A 19,201-nucleotide genomic window follows, 5' to 3' on the forward strand; every position below is an offset into this window, starting at 1 on the left:
TCAATTTAAGTATGTGCATGAGTGATTGGAGGCTTAGTAGACAACAATTGCTTAAAAATGGTTAAGTAGTTTTAGGATCCATTTGGCTGACAGCTGCCGTATGTGCAAAATCATGTTATTTTATTTTTAAAGTGTTGAATGGGGAGTAGTGTGTATTTCCCCCTTTACTACTACATTGACCTACTGTGATACAGGAGGGCCAGGGAGCAGTGGTAGAGTGTTAGAGGGGAAATATATAAGCCCAAGGCTAATTAAGACATGGTTCCCTGTAGACTAGAGAGGGTGGCTACAGGTTAATTGAAGCACCTGCAGTCAATTAAGGCCCTTATTGGAACCTCATACACCCACACTGACACACCCACTTCAGGCAGCCTGGGGGTTGGGGGGAGAGGACTGGAGCTTGGAGGTGTGCTGTGAGACTTGAAATATCAGAGAAGGGAGTAAGGGAGACCCTGCCCCAGCAGGGGAGGGAGACTAAGGACCGAAGGTATCCCACCCAAGGGGGAAGAGGGTAAATACCCGCAGGGGTTGAGACTGGCTGGGGCTCAGAGTAAAGCACAAACCCAGCCCACTCCTCAACTTCCCTCCTTTACCACTTTCCTGGGCCACTAGCAGGGCCCTCAGCACCCCAAGAGCAGGGTCAATGGCTGGCATCTTAGCCCCCCCACTAAGAAAAGCGCAGGACCCACCATACTAACATTGGCCATCTTGTCACACTACTTAGCAAGGACCAAAGTTCCAAATGAGGCTTTATTCAGAGGGTAACACTCCTAAAAAGCTGGCATGGAGGAAGGCCATTCTGAACTTTTTACCCAGGCTATGAGAGAAGGTTGTTGGCAGTCCACTATATCAGTTGGTTAAATGTGGGTCCTAGGGGGTCCCCCTTCTATAAGGGCATTTCCATCACAACAAACCAGGTCGGTTATAACTTCTACTGTAGTTAATTCGCTGTGTACAACAACTTCAGCCCTACATGAACGCAAACTAGCTTGCACGTCCACAATGTTTTAAAAACATGTGTAACTCCATTGCACTTCAGTACATGATTTCACCGTTACGCCAAGTTTTTCAGGGCACTCAATGAGCCAACATTTTACATTGGGCCTTAGAAGCTGGGGTCTATAATAACCCCAGGATAATTTTTCTTGTAAAGAAACAGGAATTGAGTTTTCAGAAGTAGTGAAACCACCATTCATATCTCTTGGAAAGTGGTTGTGAAATGTGGGATTCCGTCTTCATTGTGCCTAGAGCTTGGTCAAATATTTTTCATCAACATTTTTCTTCAGAAAATGCCCTTTCAAAAAACTTAACTAATTTGCATATTTTTTGTTTTTTAAAAATTAAAAATATTTGTCAGAGGGAAGTATTTTTATTGGGGGGTTAGCTCTAATTGTCCATGATTTCTATACCCAATTTACACAGCTTACAAGTAAAAAGGTGATGATGGTGGCTATTGTTCCTAACTGCCAACCTTGGGCAGTTTGGGATCTGAGTCAGTCGGAGTTATTTCCTTTGTGCTCCTCATCACTACCAATACAGGTTCTGAAGGCTAAATTCTGCCCTCAACGTTACATCAGTGCAATTCTTTTTAAAGCCCATTGATGGGCAATGAGGTTGCACAAATGTCAGAGGCAAACTGAAAAGAGTGGAGATGCACAGGTGTCCCTGCAGGTCTAATTTGGTCTGCAGAATCAGCACTACTGATGGTGATGCCTGAAAAAAACCAGTTTAAGTCCCTGATCCCAATGATGACTTTGCAGGGATGGTAGCTGGAGGGGAAAAAATCTTTCAGCCAGTAAACTGAGCAAATTCAGTATGGATTCAGCAAGACAACAACAAACATGGAAGCCCATATGGAGTTGCTTTTCAGAGCAGAGCTACACATTGGGATTTCTTGGATATCTGCATTTTCTAGGACTTAAGTATCAGTAGATTTGTGGCAGACTATATTTTTGGTAGCTTTACTCAAATGAGTACTTGTCAGCAATAGATCCCTATCACGTACATACATGATAGTGCCTTTTGATTATACTGCAGTCTATTTCCTACCATTTCCTCTTGCTCGGACATGCCAATTTCAATCTAACACTTTCCCAAGAAACATACTCCCTTTTCTTTCCCACAATCACTTCTTTCTTCTCTGGCTTGACTTCTGCTACCTGAATCAGAGAGAGAATATGCACACCTCACTGCAGCCTCTCCCCCACCTCCCTGACCTAATCCCCAATTAATCTACCCCCCTATGATACTAGAATTAATTTCTTGCTGAATACAGAAGGCAAGGTACTTGGCAAGGTTGAATAAAGATGTGACCCTGTTTGACAAACATGGATCCTTTCTTTGGTTGTATGCTCTGCCTGAAAATTTTATGTCGCTTGTGGAAACGTCCTCCATATCTGACTCTAACCTGTGAAATAGCAAACAAAGAACAGGGTGGCTGTCACATGACCTTTTAAAATTATAGTTACCATATAAATTAATTATATAGGCCTATTCTCTGTTACCTGGCAAGTTCTAATTAGTTTTACTCTTTAAACATCTGTCTCTCTGTGTGGTAAATTATACCATGAAAATTAGTCAATGCATTTATGGTTGGCTGCCCTTGCTAGCAGAGAGATGGAGGTGATGACTGATCCTAACATATAACATTTTTGTTTCTTCCTGGTATGGGGGGAGGTGCAAGTTTCACTTGCCATGGTTTCCTAGAGAACAAACGGCCTTTGCTTTGCTGTGAGAGCTGGTGTTGAGAGGAAAGGAGGGAAAACTAGCCCCATCCCTCAATCTCCAGGAGTCTCAAAATTCTAGATTACACAGCTTCTCTTTGAAATTTTAGAGTGGTACAATTGGTATTGGCATACGTTGTTTGTCAGAAAATGTGCTTTCACGATTTCCGCCAACAAGTCACTTCCGTTATTACAAGATCTTGCTCAGTTTCTTTAGAAATAAATGGTCAAGTTGGGGCACCTATCAGACCCACCCAAACCTCTTCTGTGCATTCAGCTCTATATACACAGGAGAAACACATAATAAATGAAAACTAACACTAGAGAGCAGAGATTGCTGCTATGTTGGCCTCCTCTAAGACAAGGGGATGCAAAGTCGCAAAACATATTAAGATCATTATGCTTTTTATAATGTGGCTTGACTGTGATCGGTATACTATATCATTTTATATAGTGATATTGTTTCTAACAGGCAATTAAATATTAAGATTTATTGTGATACACATAAGAGGTGTGACTGCCATTTTTATCTGCTCCCTGATAGGATATATACAGATCCCTTCTTAAAGTGCTGTTTCCATTTAGAGAACAAATGGGACATATTGTAAGTGTGTAACTGCTTCCCCACACTGCTGCCAGCCAGCACCTTCTTTACACATAAAAAGGTGTGCCTCATGTATGTATCTGTAGTCACTGACAAATGCAAACAAGTGACACACAGGCTGCTCGGCTGTGTGCTAAACAGGTGGAGCTGGAAAAATACTCCCGCTAGGAATAATAAGTATCTCGGATTAGACCAGCACATTTCTTGAACAGAGTGGAGGTAAGTTTTATGTACATTTTTTTGATATAAAATTGTGTTTAACATAAAAGAGGACAGCTTGATTAAGAGCAGGCATACAGGTGGTAGTTTAAAATGCATGTGTCTGTGCCTTCATATACTTTAACTAGCAGTTCCATGATTAGTCTGTTTTTGTTTTGAGCTTCACCCTTATTGCGTAAGCTGATCTGTTTTGAAGCCCTCCCGCTCCCCACGATCAGTAGCTACACATTTTTAGTGAAAACATGAATTTACTGTGTACAGAGGGCATGTTGCACTATAAAGGGAAAAATTGTGTATGCAAGGCTTGTTTCCTTAATTTATCCACAAACAAGCATTCAAGAGTAAGGAAGCTTTGCAGCACAGCAACTTCATGGTATTGTTTATAACCAGTTGTACCCTAGGTGAAACGTGACCATGTAAAGCTGACAGAAGCCTATTCATGTGAAACCACCTTATACTAATGTGAATAGACTCATTTATCAGGAGCAGTACTTGCCTCAAGAAACATGTAGCCTTTCCTATTGGCAAAGAAGTAAGTAGCAGAGTAGGCATAATTATTTGGAGATGCCACATTGAAATAGGTAATAATATGATCATACAGATCATACCAGCAGTGCAAACTGCCAGTGGAGCTTCCTAGATTTTCATATTTTCTGTCCATCCCAGTGTTATACTAAAGTATCAAATGTAACCACAACATGAGAGGTTCATTAAAAGAGAAGAGCTGGCTGGAGTGCTTGCTATGTAACCTGTTCCTTTGGTAACTTACAGTTCTCAGCAAAAAGGAGTTGCTCTTGTATTTCCTACTCTTAAAAATAAAGTTGAGGAAGTCCCTTCCAAAATGATTTTGGACCTCCTGCTGGGTTCTAATTATATCCAACTCCCTCCTAGATTTCTTATGCCTTCCTTTAGGGCACATTAATGTGAATGGAAGGGACTGAAAAGTGTGCTGCAGTTCTGAGAGCTTGATTAAAAAACATGTGAATGAAGGACTTATACTAACTCTTAACTGTTAGGTTAGATGTCTTCTGTGTTTTAATTATTTTAACGTCCACAATTCTTCTTCCCCCTTTTGACGTAAGATGGACACAGACTGAATTATTGTCTCTAATTTGCATTTATACATGACTTTTAACCCTGATAGATTCCAAAGAGCTTCACAAGCTGTATGCATATGGTGCCACTGAAATGAGGGCATCTTTGGTATAGAGAGTAGCAACCAACACTGAGCAATGCATAACATACAGAAGTGGGTGGGGAATTTTGGCAAACGGATCCAGGCAAACCCCAATTTATGGAAGTTCCGTGGCATTTTTAACGTCCAGCCTGAGCAGACAAGAATTTTGTTTTGAAAGCAAATGGCAAGGAAATCTGGTTTTATTTACTGGAAGAATGAAGGACTGAATTCACCCATCTAGGTTCTGAGCTGGTGGTTACAGAGAGCTGGGTGAAATCCTGGCCTCACTGAAGCCTGTGGGAGTTTTGCCATTGATTCACTGGGGGCAGAAATTCATCCTCTGTGTATTTTAAATCTACGACTTTGGCCACCAAACCATCACTTTCATCTGTCCCATCTCCACATTTTTTTCATTAATGAGTAAAGGTTTATAAAAAAATGTAATACATATTTTTTAAAATAACAGACCCTGGCTATTGTATAAAAAAACCTCAATAAAAAGTGTTTAAATGTATCAGTTTGGGTTTTTTTAACTCCTTGAATGATTTTGTTGTTTAACACACTGTCAATTTATATAGTAAAAATTTGGATGCTTCTAGGTTCCTGGAATTTAAGCCTTGTAAGGCGGAAGGTGGAGAACACTTTTTAAATATTTGTACAGGGAGGAGGACAGGGCTGGGACTGACTGTGAAAATAACTCTTGCTTCTCTTCAGGGTTAGGTTCAGGCTTTCACAGTAAACACACCCTGGAAATATTTGAATACTGGGTTTATCTTGCAGGGTGGGAGGTGGAAATGATATGCACTGTAACCTGACCAAAGAAGAACTTTTTCTTATCAAGGATTGATTGGAATGGTTTTTTCTTTTGTTTTGTGTTAAGGACTTCTGGCCCTGTTCTCAGCCATTTTGCAAATTGTTAATTACAAGCTATATGGTGAATTAAAGCAGGGGTAAAAAGCAGTCTGTACTGTGTGGCAGCTTATCCAAACAGCTATTCTGCAAATTCCTGTATTGGAAGAGGTATATATTTAATCTTGTGCTAGCTCTGACCTTTGTTCAGTGGAGGGCGGTAGCTATTTACAGTAAGTTTTAGCAAACTACACAAAGTGAGATGACGTAGAATAGTTTCCTACGTTTCTAAACGTGTTGCTGCTGCTAATAATACTTTGCACTTCTGTTGTATCTATCTTCTGAGGTCTTTACACACACATACTTTACTCACAACAGCAGTCTGTTAGGAATAAAGGGTAGCATTAGTACTAGTGTCTGTCTTTAGTGCATGCCAGCAGGGTCCATATGGACCAGTCAGTGCACAACACACTAGTATACATTAGAATTTACACCTCTCTAGCTCAGACTAATGCACCATGTGGATAAGCTCCCAGAGAGGGATGACCTGTCTTCATAACACACTAGTCCCAAGTTGCACTTGTTGAGTATCTGGGCATTTTTAAAATACTAGTAATTTTAGAGATTTATGCACAACAGACTGTATATTTAAAAAGAGGGAAAGTTTACAAAGGACTGCAAAGTAGCTTGGCAGAAGATATGGAAGCATTAATTTAATCACAAACTAAACATTAGGAAGGAGTCATAGTCACTCTGTTATCAGGGGGTAGCCATGTTAGTCCGTATCCACAAAAACATCTGAAGAAGTGGGTTTTTTACCCACGAAAGCTTATGCCCAAATAAATCTATTTAGTCTTTAAGTTGCCACTGGATTCTTTTTTGTTTTTATAGTCAATCTGAAGATTTTAAAAAAATGTTAGGGTTTTTAAAAAATATATACCTCTCAATGTAAACTTTTTTTTCTGGGGAATTGCTCGCTGTGTGATCCTGTTTTCCCCCCCACCTCTCCCCCTCCCAGCTCCCTCATCCCCAAAAGTATTTTGCGGGTCTTTATGAGCACCTGGGTGGATGAGAACTTCTAATATCTAGGTAAAGCCTTTTACTGCGATGCCTTCCCTTCTGCTCTAGCTGCTTGTAAGACTCTGCACTCCTTCTTGTTATAGCATAGAGGGTAGGTGAATGTGTTTCTATGCTGTGTTTCAAGCCTGCAACACAGCATAGAAATCGTGCTGCTAGTTCTGAATGTCTTGTCTCATCTTATCTGAGGCCTTAATGTCATGACCACATTCTATCATGTTTTAAAACTTGAGTGTGGAAAGTTGATTTAGCTGACCATGACTTTGTGTTGAGTGTAAAGGTGGAGAATTTGTGTCAGCTGTTCATCAACCCTGACCCCAGTAGGATTCCATCATGAGTAGCTGAAATGATGCAGAACAGGAGTGGTGCTTGGGGAAAATTTTCGTGGCACAAATGACAGCTGGGAACTGAACTCCAATTAAAAGTCAGTGGCCATGAAGCACCTACCTTCCACTTGTGCCTTTGAAAAATCTTCCCTCTTGTCTGCACTGACCACAGTCATGGGATCTGCACCATGTTGGCTAACTAAGCTCATCACAGTCATGTTCTGTTTACAATATGAAATTTTGCAATAAAGCCAAAGCCTTAGAGATAGTTACATTCCTGCCTTAGTGGTGGTGGTGGTTGCCCACGCGCTGGAGGTCTGGAGTTTGTTCCAAACCTCAGGTTGTGCAGTAAAGACTAAGGACTGAATTGATGCTATGCTATTGAGGACAGTTGTACTGCAAAGAATATAGTTGAAATGCTGTGGACCTAATGAAGTGATTAGCCTTACAGCTTTGTTAGTAAATAGTATTACAGTTCTAATAATATTATTATTTGAAGCCCAGATTGCATATTTTGCAAGAAAAATGTATTTCATTTTATGGTCTCTCTTCATATTTTGATACCTTTTCTCCCCTAGTAATTGGTAAGTTTTTTGTGCTAGATTTCTGTTCCTTTTGGAAGAGTTCCTCAGGTTTCTTTTTAGATGTTTTTCTTTTACAAGCTGCATAAGGCAGCAAGATACTGGGTTTGGGGAAGGGGAGATCAGTAGCTACTCAAACAGGAAACTACTAGAGCACAATCCTCATGTGTCTTTTTCACATACACTGAATTTTCCCTGGAATTGATGTGGTTGGTTTAGGAATTGTTTTGTACAGTCTAGGCATTTTGAAACACCTAATTTTCACTTCAAAATCTAAATCTTTTTTCTTTTAAGATCCCCAAAGGGGGTAAGACTAGACATTTTAAATTGTAGTGACTGATACTGTAGTAGTGTTTTAGCTGTATATTCAAACACCTAGGTTTAGTGGTTGGTAAAACTGTTCAAACTATCTTTAATAAATTACAAAAATACTTGAAAATTGTCTTTCATTATAAACTCAAAATGGTCTTTTTCATGAAAACTGTTACTCAGATATGTGTTTAAGTGAAAAACAAGCTGTTTTGGAGGAAAAAATGTCTTTGCATAAGACACATAGGCAGTCTCATTCATGTGCATGTATTCCATGTGAAAATACTAATTCTTCAAAATTTTGCGTAAAGTGAAATCCTGGAAAATAAGTTTTAATAATAGGCAGTTCTAGTATGTTGGTTTTGGTTAGCTGGCTATTTTCTGTGCTGTAATGTTCATGTTGTGCTTTTCAAAGAACACCATATTTTTCAAGGGAGCTCAAACTAGCTTCTAAAACTGAACCCACGGGGGTTGTTTAAAAACCAAGTTTTTGTGTACACATGAACCTGGATTTGCCAGTTATATCCTCACATCCTAGTGTTTTCATACAAGAAGGTAGATATAGAGAATTTGGGCTTCAGTCTGAGGTGGCCTTTGAAAATTTGACCATGCATGTACGATTTAAGTCCCAAATTTAGTTTTAAAGGCCTAGTACAGATACCATATTTATGTGTATATAAAGGGCATTTTAAGTAGGTTGAATGTAACTGTGATCCAATATATTGAATGCTGCTAACAGTGTTCCCATCATGCCTTATAAAAAGGGTAGTGAGGTTTTATATTAATTATGGACTTCGGCATCAAGAACATGGATGGAAAGAGTTGGAGAGACTATTCGGATAATCTGCCTTCAATGACTAATGAAGAAAATGAACTCTTTAAACAACACTTAGGTTGAGAGGATAAGTCAGTCTTCACAGACCATCCAGAGGAGCATCTCCTGAAACTCCCGCCAAATTCATTTTGCATAAGACATGGAGCGCTTATTGTTAAGCTGTTTTTAAAAGAGCCTGGTAGGGTGCATTCTCTCTCCCCAACTCCCCCAAAAGAAAAAGTGCAATATAGTTTGATTGTTTATGGCAATACAGTGCCTTTTTTTGAATTGCTGCTTGTGGTGGGCAAAGTCAAGAGAATAAAATAGATTCTTCATGTATTCCAAATCTAGTATGCTCTGGTGAATACTAGTTCAGAGGAATACTGCAGATGCATTTATATAACTGCTGCAACTTTCAGATATGGATGAAAATAGTTCTGTGACTAATGCTGTGTACATGGCTTTCCAGAGTACTTTAATTCTGTACTTTGTTGCTTTTTGTAAAAAAGCAAAAATTTTATTTTCTCCTTTGTTGTTCCTAATAAATGATGATCTGTAGCAGCTCTTATTGGGGAGGACCATACTGCATTCACTTGCACCTTCCATTGACTGGCAAGTAGTTTATCCAAGACAGCTGATTTCGCTCTCTTTATTTAACAAATTGAGCCTGATTTTTCTCTCACTTACATTGGTGTATATCAAGAGTAATTCAATCAGAGCTGTTGGAGTTGCACCTAGTGTAAAACTGGGGTCAAAATAGAATTGGCCTTTGGCTTCTGAAATTATGAGCCAGAATCAGTTCTGTTGTGGTTAGGCACTGAGGTCAGTAGATATGTGTCCCTTTATGTCAGAGCTGAATTTGGCATTGACCTTTCAAAATGTTAAGCCTGAGCCTCCGCTCCGTCAGTGACCTTCAGTGGGGTTGCACCAGAATAAAACGAGTGTAAAGGAGGGCAAAATCAGGCCCGTTCTTATCTTTATTTTAAATAAGTAAGTTGCAAAAAAGCTTTAGTGTAGACTTAAAATTAACAAACGTATGTATTCAAAATACCGCCATTTGCTTTGTGTAATGAAATGAGAAGTGGGTTTTTTTGTTTTGCTTTTTAAAGGTGGTCTACAAAGATCTCACTATGTCTGATGGAGACTACGATTACCTCATCAAATTCCTAGCACTCGGTGACTCGGGAGTAGGAAAGACCAGCATCCTTTACCAGTACACAGATGGCAAATTTAATTCCAGATTTATCACAACAGTGGGTATTGACTTTCGGGAAAAGAGAGTGGTAAGATGCAGCAACTCTGTGTGCTGCTTTGAATGTACAATTTATTTAAAAAAAATAAAATCTACTCTTTTAAAACCTGATCTCCTGATCGTCACTGCATAGTCGACCATATTTCATGGGCACAAAATACCACCTTCTTCTCTCTCTAGGAGTTGCAAATAAAACAAAAAAGGCTGTTTATGTGAGGTCCACGAAAAAATTATTTTGTTACTCCCTTCTGCAGAAGAAGTTAACTAATTAAACCAAATTCAGTGACCTGTACTGATAGCAATGGATGATACTATGGCATTCAGACCATTCCCTGTAAATTGAACTGCCATTTTCATCAATAGACTTTCCACAAGGGAAGGCCTGCAGAACTGGCCCCAATTAAAGATGTATTGGCATAAATTTCTTTATAAGCTAACGTGGCTAGTAAACAAAGACAACCATGTTAAGTTTTTGCGCCACTGAAAAATACAGGGTAGGGCAGTGGTGAATAATTAATACTTTCTAAAGGAAAGGGGCAGCGCTTGTAGGACTCCTAAGTTTCCTGAGCAGCTACCTATGTTTTCCAAACTCCTAATCATCAGAGGTCAAAATGTGAAAACTAAAAGCTATTCTAATACATTTATTTAACAAGGTCTCAATTTTAAATGCAATAGAATTTAAATGGATATCTACAAGATTTCCTCCTTTTTAATCACTTTATAGAGAAAATCTGTGATCCATACTGAATATTTTAAAGACATTTTTCATAAAATTGGAAAATTTTACTTGCTGAAATTTTATCTGAATTGAGGATGCTGTCAGTAAATATTGTAAACAATTCATGCCATAATGTTAATATACCAACAGGGCATCCAGTATAGAAAATAATCTGGCATTGGGTGTTAGATCTGGGCCCTGATTAGCTGGGAAACCCATTTTCCCATTGTCTTCAAAGAATTCAGGAGGTGGCTCCCAGATTATCTAAAATGTATGGGAAACATTATTTTTTATTTGAGGCAATGGAGAACCACAATGATTACCATACCACTGCTCCTTGCCACACTTGCGCATTCATAGTTGGCACCAAGCCCATCTTGTTAGCATATAAGGGTTTCAGACAACTTTTTGGCAGAGTCACTTTACCTAGTCTACTCACCCCACACTCAACATGCATGAGTACCAAGGGGTTTTCGTGGTGCAGAATGTTCTTGTTCAGACTTGCTGCTGATGGGTGAGTAATTGTTCTAACAGAGTAACCAAAACAAAATTCTCAAAATGAATATTTTCCAAGCAGGAGACAGTTAAACTTGATGGTTTTGCTTTGATATGTCTGTCAGATGCTCTGTGACCATTATCCTGTGACACATTCTGTGCCAATGGTATTGCCTGTGTATCCATAACTTCTTTAATCTTAGGGTTCAGTAATACCAATAGGAAAAGGAGAGGACAATCCAAACTCAGATGTCTTCTAGACACTGACTTGAAACAGATGTCTTTATTTATATTCACCTGCTAAATAAGCTACTGAGTTTTTATTCCAGTTCCTGTTCTTGTAAGCTATAATATGATAAGATCTACACTAGATTCTTCTTAGCAACCTTGTGACAGTTAAACAGAAGTCATTATCTCTACAGTCATATTCTGTTTTGCTGACATAGTTCTGTTAATGGTACAAATATATTGCCATATTACGTTATCTGATTGTGCTTTTATAATTGTTTCGATTTTGAACAGAGTGAAACAGTAAAAATAAAAACTAGAAAGAATCATGCCTGCCTAATGCAAATCATAGCCACATTTAATTTCTCTTTAGGTCTTCATAGCTTATTGGAAACATTTTCTTTTCTCTCATTTGATGTTTTTCCTTTCTTAAATATTTTACTTGGGTAGGATCAAAGTGGGAGCCTACAACTCAGCCTCATAAGGCAAAGAGATGGTGTCCGTCAGTAGTATCGACTCTTAGATTAACAATGCATTAATTGTTATTGGCATCAAGAATGATTAAAGTATTACATTTTAAATGTCAGTGGTTTGCTATGCTGTTGAGAGTGGACTGCTGACACTTTGAAAATTGTCTGTTTATAGGTGTATAGATCCAATGGGCCAGATGGCATTAGCGGCAGAGGACAGAGGATACATCTTCAACTGTGGGATACTGCAGGACAGGAAAGGTCTGGCCTTTATATGAAGCAAATGTGACTGTGCTTACTAAACTATTAACTGAACTCAAGTGCATGAATTCTCCTGTTGTCTGTTGTATTTTATGAGCATGACTCTAGATGAATCAAAATGTGCCTTTATTCTGACATTAACAGCAATATGATCACAGTTTCCCGGGGGCGGGGTGGGGGTGATGTTTGTTCTTACCTATGGACAATTTTTTTTTCTATATATTTTCCTAGTGTGTGTGTGTATGTGTGTGTCTCTCTCTCTCTCTCACACACACACACATATATATCTGGCTATATAATCTAATTTCTTAATTTATCTTCTTGTGCTTTCGTTCGTTCTTCTGAAGATATTAAGACTCAGTGGAAGTCATACACATGAAGTCAGAATGAGGGGTCTGCCAGAAGTCTGCAGCGCATATTTGGTTATATTGACCTGCACTCTGTTTAAGCTTTCATTAGCTCTTGTAGCCAGCTAGAAGTGGCTATAATTTATTTAAATGGTAACTATTGAGGATGAGATATATATTATGCTGTGCTAGCAAATTTATATCTAGCACTGTATCTCCAACCAATTGCCCTCTTTCAAGACCAAAGCCAGTAGCTATCTCTGGGTCACATCCTGCAGTCTTTACCCAGTTCTTAGGCAGGCAGACCCTCCATTGTCTTTGATGTGGAAGTAGAGATGCAGGATTCATCCCTTCCTTTGTAAAGATCAGATAGATGGCTGGTGAGAGTCACTCTCTAATGTTCTATCCTGCATGGAATCAAGTTTTTGTCCTGAATATTGTTGGCAGTTTCTCTTCATATAGAAAGTAAATGTTCTTCACCTGTCCTGTTTGTGTTTCAAAAGACTTAAACGTCGCAACATTTTTCGTCTGATGTTTTAAAATATTGTCATATTTTAAATGTACAGTAATAAATTTCAACATGATTTGAATTTCACTTTGAATTAGATGCTTTTTTCAAGTTGATCAAAATGTGCTGTGTAATGTAAGGCTTGATCGAAAGCTCTCAGAAGTCGATGGGAGTCTTTCCACTAACTTTACTGGACTTGGGTTAGGCCTATAGTAACTTAAGTGGTTCAGGCCTTATGTCATTAGAAATCAGACATGACTAGTGATGGTTCTAGTACAATTAAATTTTAGATTACCTCACTTATCTACCTATTTTATAGTATGATCATTTTTCAAAATAATTGACTCATCAGCTATACCTTATGAAAGGGAAACCAGCTACAACTGTGCTTTGTATTTCTAGGTTTCGTAGCTTGACAACAGCTTTCTTCAGAGATGCTATGGGCTTTCTTCTCCTCTTTGATCTGACAAATGAGCAAAGCTTTCTCAATGTCAGAAACTGGATAAGTATGTCATGTCTTTACTTGTATGTCTGTTTTTCCTGTGCTGCATTTAGAAATATGGAGCTCCACAGAGGGGATAGGGCCAAAAATATTTGACTTAAAGCTTTCTAGAAGGGAACAAAATGGAAATCCTGTATAAAATAGCTTTGAGTGAATCTGGTTTCCAACACTGTGTCTGAAGCCTTGGCTTTTTTAACTTGCTCGCTGTACTCACAAAACCTCAGTCAGGCGGGTTTCATGCCCCTGATGTTTGAAATACAATGTAAAATTGGGTGATGTTTAGAAACGAAATTTGAAATCAGCCAACTTGAAACTCAGTCCTGATTCTTTTGATTGAGAGCTTGTCAACACCTGGCAGTTTTGTTCTGGAGTTTGTTATGGAAGAGACAGGAAACACTTGCCTAACTGTTAATGCAACAGGAACAGGGAAGTACTCACTTTCCCATTACCAACAACTCACTGGAAAAGCTCAGAGGCAGATCTTTAATCCATAGATTGTGGGTTCACAATCTAGCACTCTAGGGATTACGAGGGGCATCTGTCCCAGTGATTTGGATTTCCAGTGATTGGCTGGCAATGGGTGCAAGAGGTTTGGTGCATTTTGTCCCCAAGTCAGAGCCATTACTATTGGGAGGGGTAATGGGCAATACTGGATGACGTCCCCCTACAGGCTTATGGGGAGGAGCATTGTGCTTAACATGAAATCTGCACATAATAAAACCAGTTTGCGTGAATTGTCACTGAAAAGAGGCATGTGTACAGAATACCGAAAACCATCCATGGCTACTGGTCTATGGTAACGTCCTTTCCTCCGTATATCATAAATACTGCATTCTCCAGTACTGTAATTGAAGAACTGCAAGAGTGTTGTAGAAAATCTTATCAAATATTGTGCCCTTGACTTGAGTGGAATTGCCATTTGAATGGATTTGGCTCGTTCCATGTATTTTCTGTATTTCTCTTGCTTTTTAAATATTAGGCATGTTTGGACTGGAGTAGGATTTTTGTTTGAGATAATCTGCTTGTCTTCTTTCACCCAATGTCAAAACACTCTGGCATCACAACTGGTTGTGGAGATGATTGTCCCAAAGTGGAGTAATGACTTCATGTGGAGGGCAGGGTGGTCTGGTGTCCTAGTGCTCAGGACAATGGGCTGAGTTCCCTGGTCTGCCACAGACTTCCTGTGTGACCTTTGGCAAATCGCTGTGTCAGAGAGTTCCCTATCTATAAAATGGGGATAAAAGCACATCCCTACTTCACTGGGATGTTGTTGTGAGTGTAAATACATTAAGGATTTTAAGCACTTGAATGCTATAGTAATGAGGGACTTATAAGCATCTAAGATCTCACTGGGGTGCAAATATCTCTTGTGCTTTTAATAAAATAAATTACAAAAAGGTTGGGGAAGAAAACAGGTAAGAAATTGGCAGCAAACTTATTTTTCTCATGTCAGAATTACTTCACTCGAGTTCTCCATTTCCGTTTTAAAAAGGCACTCATGTTCTAAGTGAACCTTATGCGTAACAGAATAAGATAAGCCCTGCTTTTACTGTTTGTTTTGCCGTTAGGCCAGCTACAAATGCATGCGTATTGTGAAAACCCTGATATTGTATTATGTGGAAACAAAAGTGATATGGAAGACCAGAGAATGGTGAAAGAAGAGGAGGCAAAGGAACTTGCAGAAAAATACGGGCAAGTATCTTCTTCTTGTGTTTAAAGCAAAACTAAATGTGTTTTTTGAAAGGTCTGTGATATTTCTTTGTGTATTGGAAGGCTCTTATCAGAATGGTCATCTTGGAACACCCCAGGGACCTGTCTGATCTCGTATCCTGTCTCTGACAGAGGCAAATGCCAATGCTTTAAGCCAGGATGTGCACCTTACTGTGCAATACTGCAGCATGGGGGAGGTATCTTTTGTGCCCTTCTGTCCTTGCAGTAGAAAACAAAGTAAACACCTCTCGATTACTTGATGGAAAATACATTTCATTTATGAGGAGATGAAGCTGCACAGCACACCACAGAATCCTAGAAATGGCTATAAAGCTGGAAGGGACCTCAAGATCATCTAGTCTGTTCTCCCCCACCCCCCAACTAATGATGAGGCAGGGTTAAGTATACCCTGACAGGCGTACGCTTAGTCTGTCCTTTAAAACCTCCAACCTCTCTAGGTAACTTGTTCCAGCACTTAACTATCCTTAGAGTTTGAAAATTTTTCCTAATATCTAATCTAAATCTCTCTTTCTGTAAATTAAGCCAGTTAATTGTGTCCTGCCCTCAGTGGACATGAAGAACAATTGATCACTGTCCTAGTCAGAACAGCCTTGTCTACATATTTGAAGACTGTTATCGTGTCCCCTCTCAGCCTTCTCTTTTCTAGACTAAACATGCAAAGTTCTTTCAGTCTTTTTTTTCTCATAGTTCCAACCTCTTCTAGTTCCAAACCATGTTTTCTAAATCTCTTATCATTTTTGTTACCCCCTCTGGACTCTCCAATTTATCCATGTCATTTTTAAAAGTGCAGTGCCCAAAACTGGACACAGTAGCCCAGCTGACGCCTCACCAGTGCTGAGTAAAGCAGAACAATTAACTGCTGCCGCAGTAGTGGCCGGAGCCTTGGGCGGCGTGGGCCAGGCAGCGCTGAAGGGCTGGCTGCAGGAGTCTGGCCCAGCCCCACCCAAGAGTATACTGATCAAGTCACATTTGTGTATCACATTAAATTCTGGAAGAAACTAGAGGCAGTACTAAACAGTGTCACTCTTATTTTAAAGTTAAGCTTAAGCCTCACAAATTTGTCAACTCTGTTATTAGGGAGGGACAGAACAAGATGGGGTTTAGTGCAATAATACTTCCTTCCTTTTTCCTGCCCTGACTTACATGCTTGTGTAATTCTATTTGTGGGGCATTAACCTCAAACCAGCATAGTTTTTGTAATATGTACCTTTTATAAAAAGGAATGGAAATTTGGGAAATGTGAAGCAGTAGATGATGTTTGTTTATATCGAAATCTTTTTGCATGTCACTTCATACATTGATATTACTTGCAGAAGGTGAAATATCTGCTAATCTTGTGGTCAAAATACCAACTTGATCAATGTGGGAATCAAAAACTAGAAGGCTGATTCATAGATCTGATTTCACTCTGTGAGCTGCTATATGGTTCTCAGTACTTGTAGGTGGATGAGGAAGGTTGCTATTAATAGTAATGTTCTTACATCTTCAAAAGTTGGGATAGGAAAGAGGAGTGACTCTGCCTTACAGGGTGAACTGCTGCTGCTAACCATTCTGGATACTACTAAACATTTCCCCCCCATGCCTACCACCAGTAAATGTTGCATTTACAGTGAGGTGTAGAGGAGACAGTCATTAGGAGACTGATTAGTCCATTATTAAATATTTAACACTTAGCATTAACTGAACCTCACAAATTAAGAGAAGACAAGCAAGAATTATCTGCATTTTACAGATGGTAGTGACCTTTTAAGGCTACCATGCATGGGAGCAAGAGAGGAGATTTTAAAAATTCCACCTATAATTTATCTGTGTAAATTTGTGCCTAAATAAATAGTAATAGGGCTCTCCCTCTACTAATCTGACAGGTTCCTTTGCCCTGTGATTGCCCAATTACCTTGTTTCTCACAGAAATCCAGGCTCCCATTTCTCTGTATAAACAGAAGCATAATTTTATCAACCAATGGATTCAGGTGAAAGTCATTTGAAGCTTTTCATTCTTGCAGTCTCCATCCTTGCATTCCTGACCTTCAGCTACCTTAGCTATTTCTTCACCTAATGAGAATGGAAGATTTACGCAGTATGACAGAAGCATGTAGGTTGCTCAGCAGTGGGCCCAAGAGACAGAGTTCCTTGAGGCTCTAAAATCTCCTTAACGAAAAGGATTTCCTCTCTCATGAAATGGGTGGGTAAAACGTTACCCCAATGATTCGCTCTTTAATGGCTTAAAACTTTTTTTTTTATGGGTATAAGAAAAGGAAGAAATGCTTCTGTATTTACAGGAAGCTCAGGTAATTCTGTCATTTGTTTCAACTCCATGATGTATTACTGAGTCATTCTTAATCATCTGCAGGATCCAGCATTTCCTCCTAACACTTTCATGTTTAACATACAGCCCAACGCTTTGCAGTGTGTGTATTAAATAAACCTCTCTCCAGCTTTTTGGACCTAGCACCACGCATACTGCTAAAATCCACTTTTGGCACATGAGGGAAAGAGAGAGAGCGAGAGTGCTAGTTTGAGACTTACTGCTCTAGTCATGATCACCCCTCATCTCCATTTAAAAATGTTCAGTCAAATTAGATGACAGGAAGCTGAATGCAACTGAGCGGACTGTGTAAACCAACACAGACCATAATCAGACTTTACTGGGACCAGCAGGAGGCTGCTGACTTCCTGTCAAAAGGGAGATATGAGAGAGAAGGGTGAATATTGGAGGCAAATTGGGTACAAGAAGTTCAGGTTCCTCTTGCTCTCTCAGCCTGTGTGATAGCCCACTACTTTGGGGACAGTGGCTGAAACACATCTCTTATATTAAGGGCCTTAAATGGCCAGGACAGATTTTGCAATTCTATCTTGTTTTAAAATATAGTGCATAATACAGGTGCTCTGCCCTGGTGGGCCGAGTCCCTTGCTTGAGTAACCACTCTCAGTATACCTTTTGAACTAAGCAACTGAGGCCATGTCTACATCTAAAATTTTGCAGCGCTGGTTGTTACAGCTGTATTGGTACAGCTGTATAGGGCCAGCGCTGCAGAGTGGCCACACTTACAGCAACCAGCGCTGCAAGTGGTGTTAGATGTGGCCACACTGCAGCGCTGTTGGGCGGCTTCAAGGGGTTTCGGGGAACGCGAGAGCAAACCGGGGAAGGAGACCAGCTTCGCCGCGGTTTGCTCTCGCGTTCCGCGAACCACCCTGCAAACCGCAGGGAAGGAGACCTGCTTGCTCGGGTTCGGGGAACGCGAGAGCAAACCGGGGAAGGAGACCAGCTTCGCCGCGGTTTGCTCTCGCGTTCCGCGAACCACCGTGCAAACCGCAGGGAAGGAGACCTGCTTGTTAAGGGAACGCGAGAGCAAACCGCGGCGAAGCTGGTCTCCTTCCCCGGTTTGCTCTCGCGTTCCCCGAACTGCCGAGCAAGCAGGTCTCCTTCCCTGCGGTTTGCAGGGTGGTTCGCGGAACGCGAGAGCAAACCGCGGCGAAGCTGGTCTCCTTCCCCGGTTTGCTCTCGCGTTCCCGGAACCACCCTGCAAACCGCAGGGAAGGAGACCTGCTTGCTCGGGGTTCGGGGAACGCGAGAGCAAGCCGGGGAAGGAGACCAGCTTGATTACCAGAGGCTTCCTCAGGTATGCTGGGATACCTGCTTATTCCACGGAGGTCAAGAAAAGCGCTGGTAAGTGTCTATACTTGATTACCAGCGCTGGATCACCAGCGCTGGATCCTCTACACCCGAGACAAAACGGGAGTACGGCCAGCGCTGCAAACAGGGAGTTGCAGCGCTGGTGGTGCCCTGCAGATGTGTACACCTCCTAAGTTGCAGCGCTGTAACTCCCTCACCAGCGCTGCAACTTTCTGATGTAGACAAGCCCTGGGTTAGACATGATTCACTCTCAAGCCCCCTCCTAGCACACATAATATTCCTGTGTTTGTTTCTGCTTGATCTGGAAAGGCATTCTAGGAACAGAGACTGTTTGTTTTTTTTATCACCACCAATTCACAAGCCTGTGAATAGAGAT

The 19,201-nt window shown here is 40.3% G+C and overlaps 1 protein-coding gene across 6 annotated transcripts in view; it reads left to right on the forward strand.

The window, feature by feature from the left end:
- RAB27A (RAB27A, member RAS oncogene family) overlaps positions 1-19,201 on the forward strand; it is a 93,763-nt gene that overhangs the window by 66,298 nt on the left and 8,264 nt on the right. For 5 of the 6 annotated variants that reach the window (XM_050968677.1, XM_050968675.1, XM_050968679.1 and 2 more), the window contains 4 exons: positions 9,789-9,962; positions 12,018-12,103; positions 13,361-13,464; positions 15,029-15,152. In XM_050968677.1, coding sequence (XP_050824634.1) covers positions 9,810-9,962; positions 12,018-12,103; positions 13,361-13,464; positions 15,029-15,152 — 467 coding nt within the window. In that variant the 5' untranslated portion in view covers positions 9,789-9,809. Of the gene's footprint in view, positions 1-3,460; positions 3,547-9,788; positions 9,963-12,017; positions 12,104-13,360; positions 13,465-15,028; positions 15,153-19,201 lie in introns of those variants that run through there. The other variant, XM_050968680.1, reaches the window with a different exon arrangement.

This window comes from Gopherus flavomarginatus, chromosome 9 (assembly GCF_025201925.1).
Source record: "Gopherus flavomarginatus isolate rGopFla2 chromosome 9, rGopFla2.mat.asm, whole genome shotgun sequence".
NCBI classification, from domain to species: domain Eukaryota; kingdom Metazoa; phylum Chordata; order Testudines; family Testudinidae; genus Gopherus; species Gopherus flavomarginatus.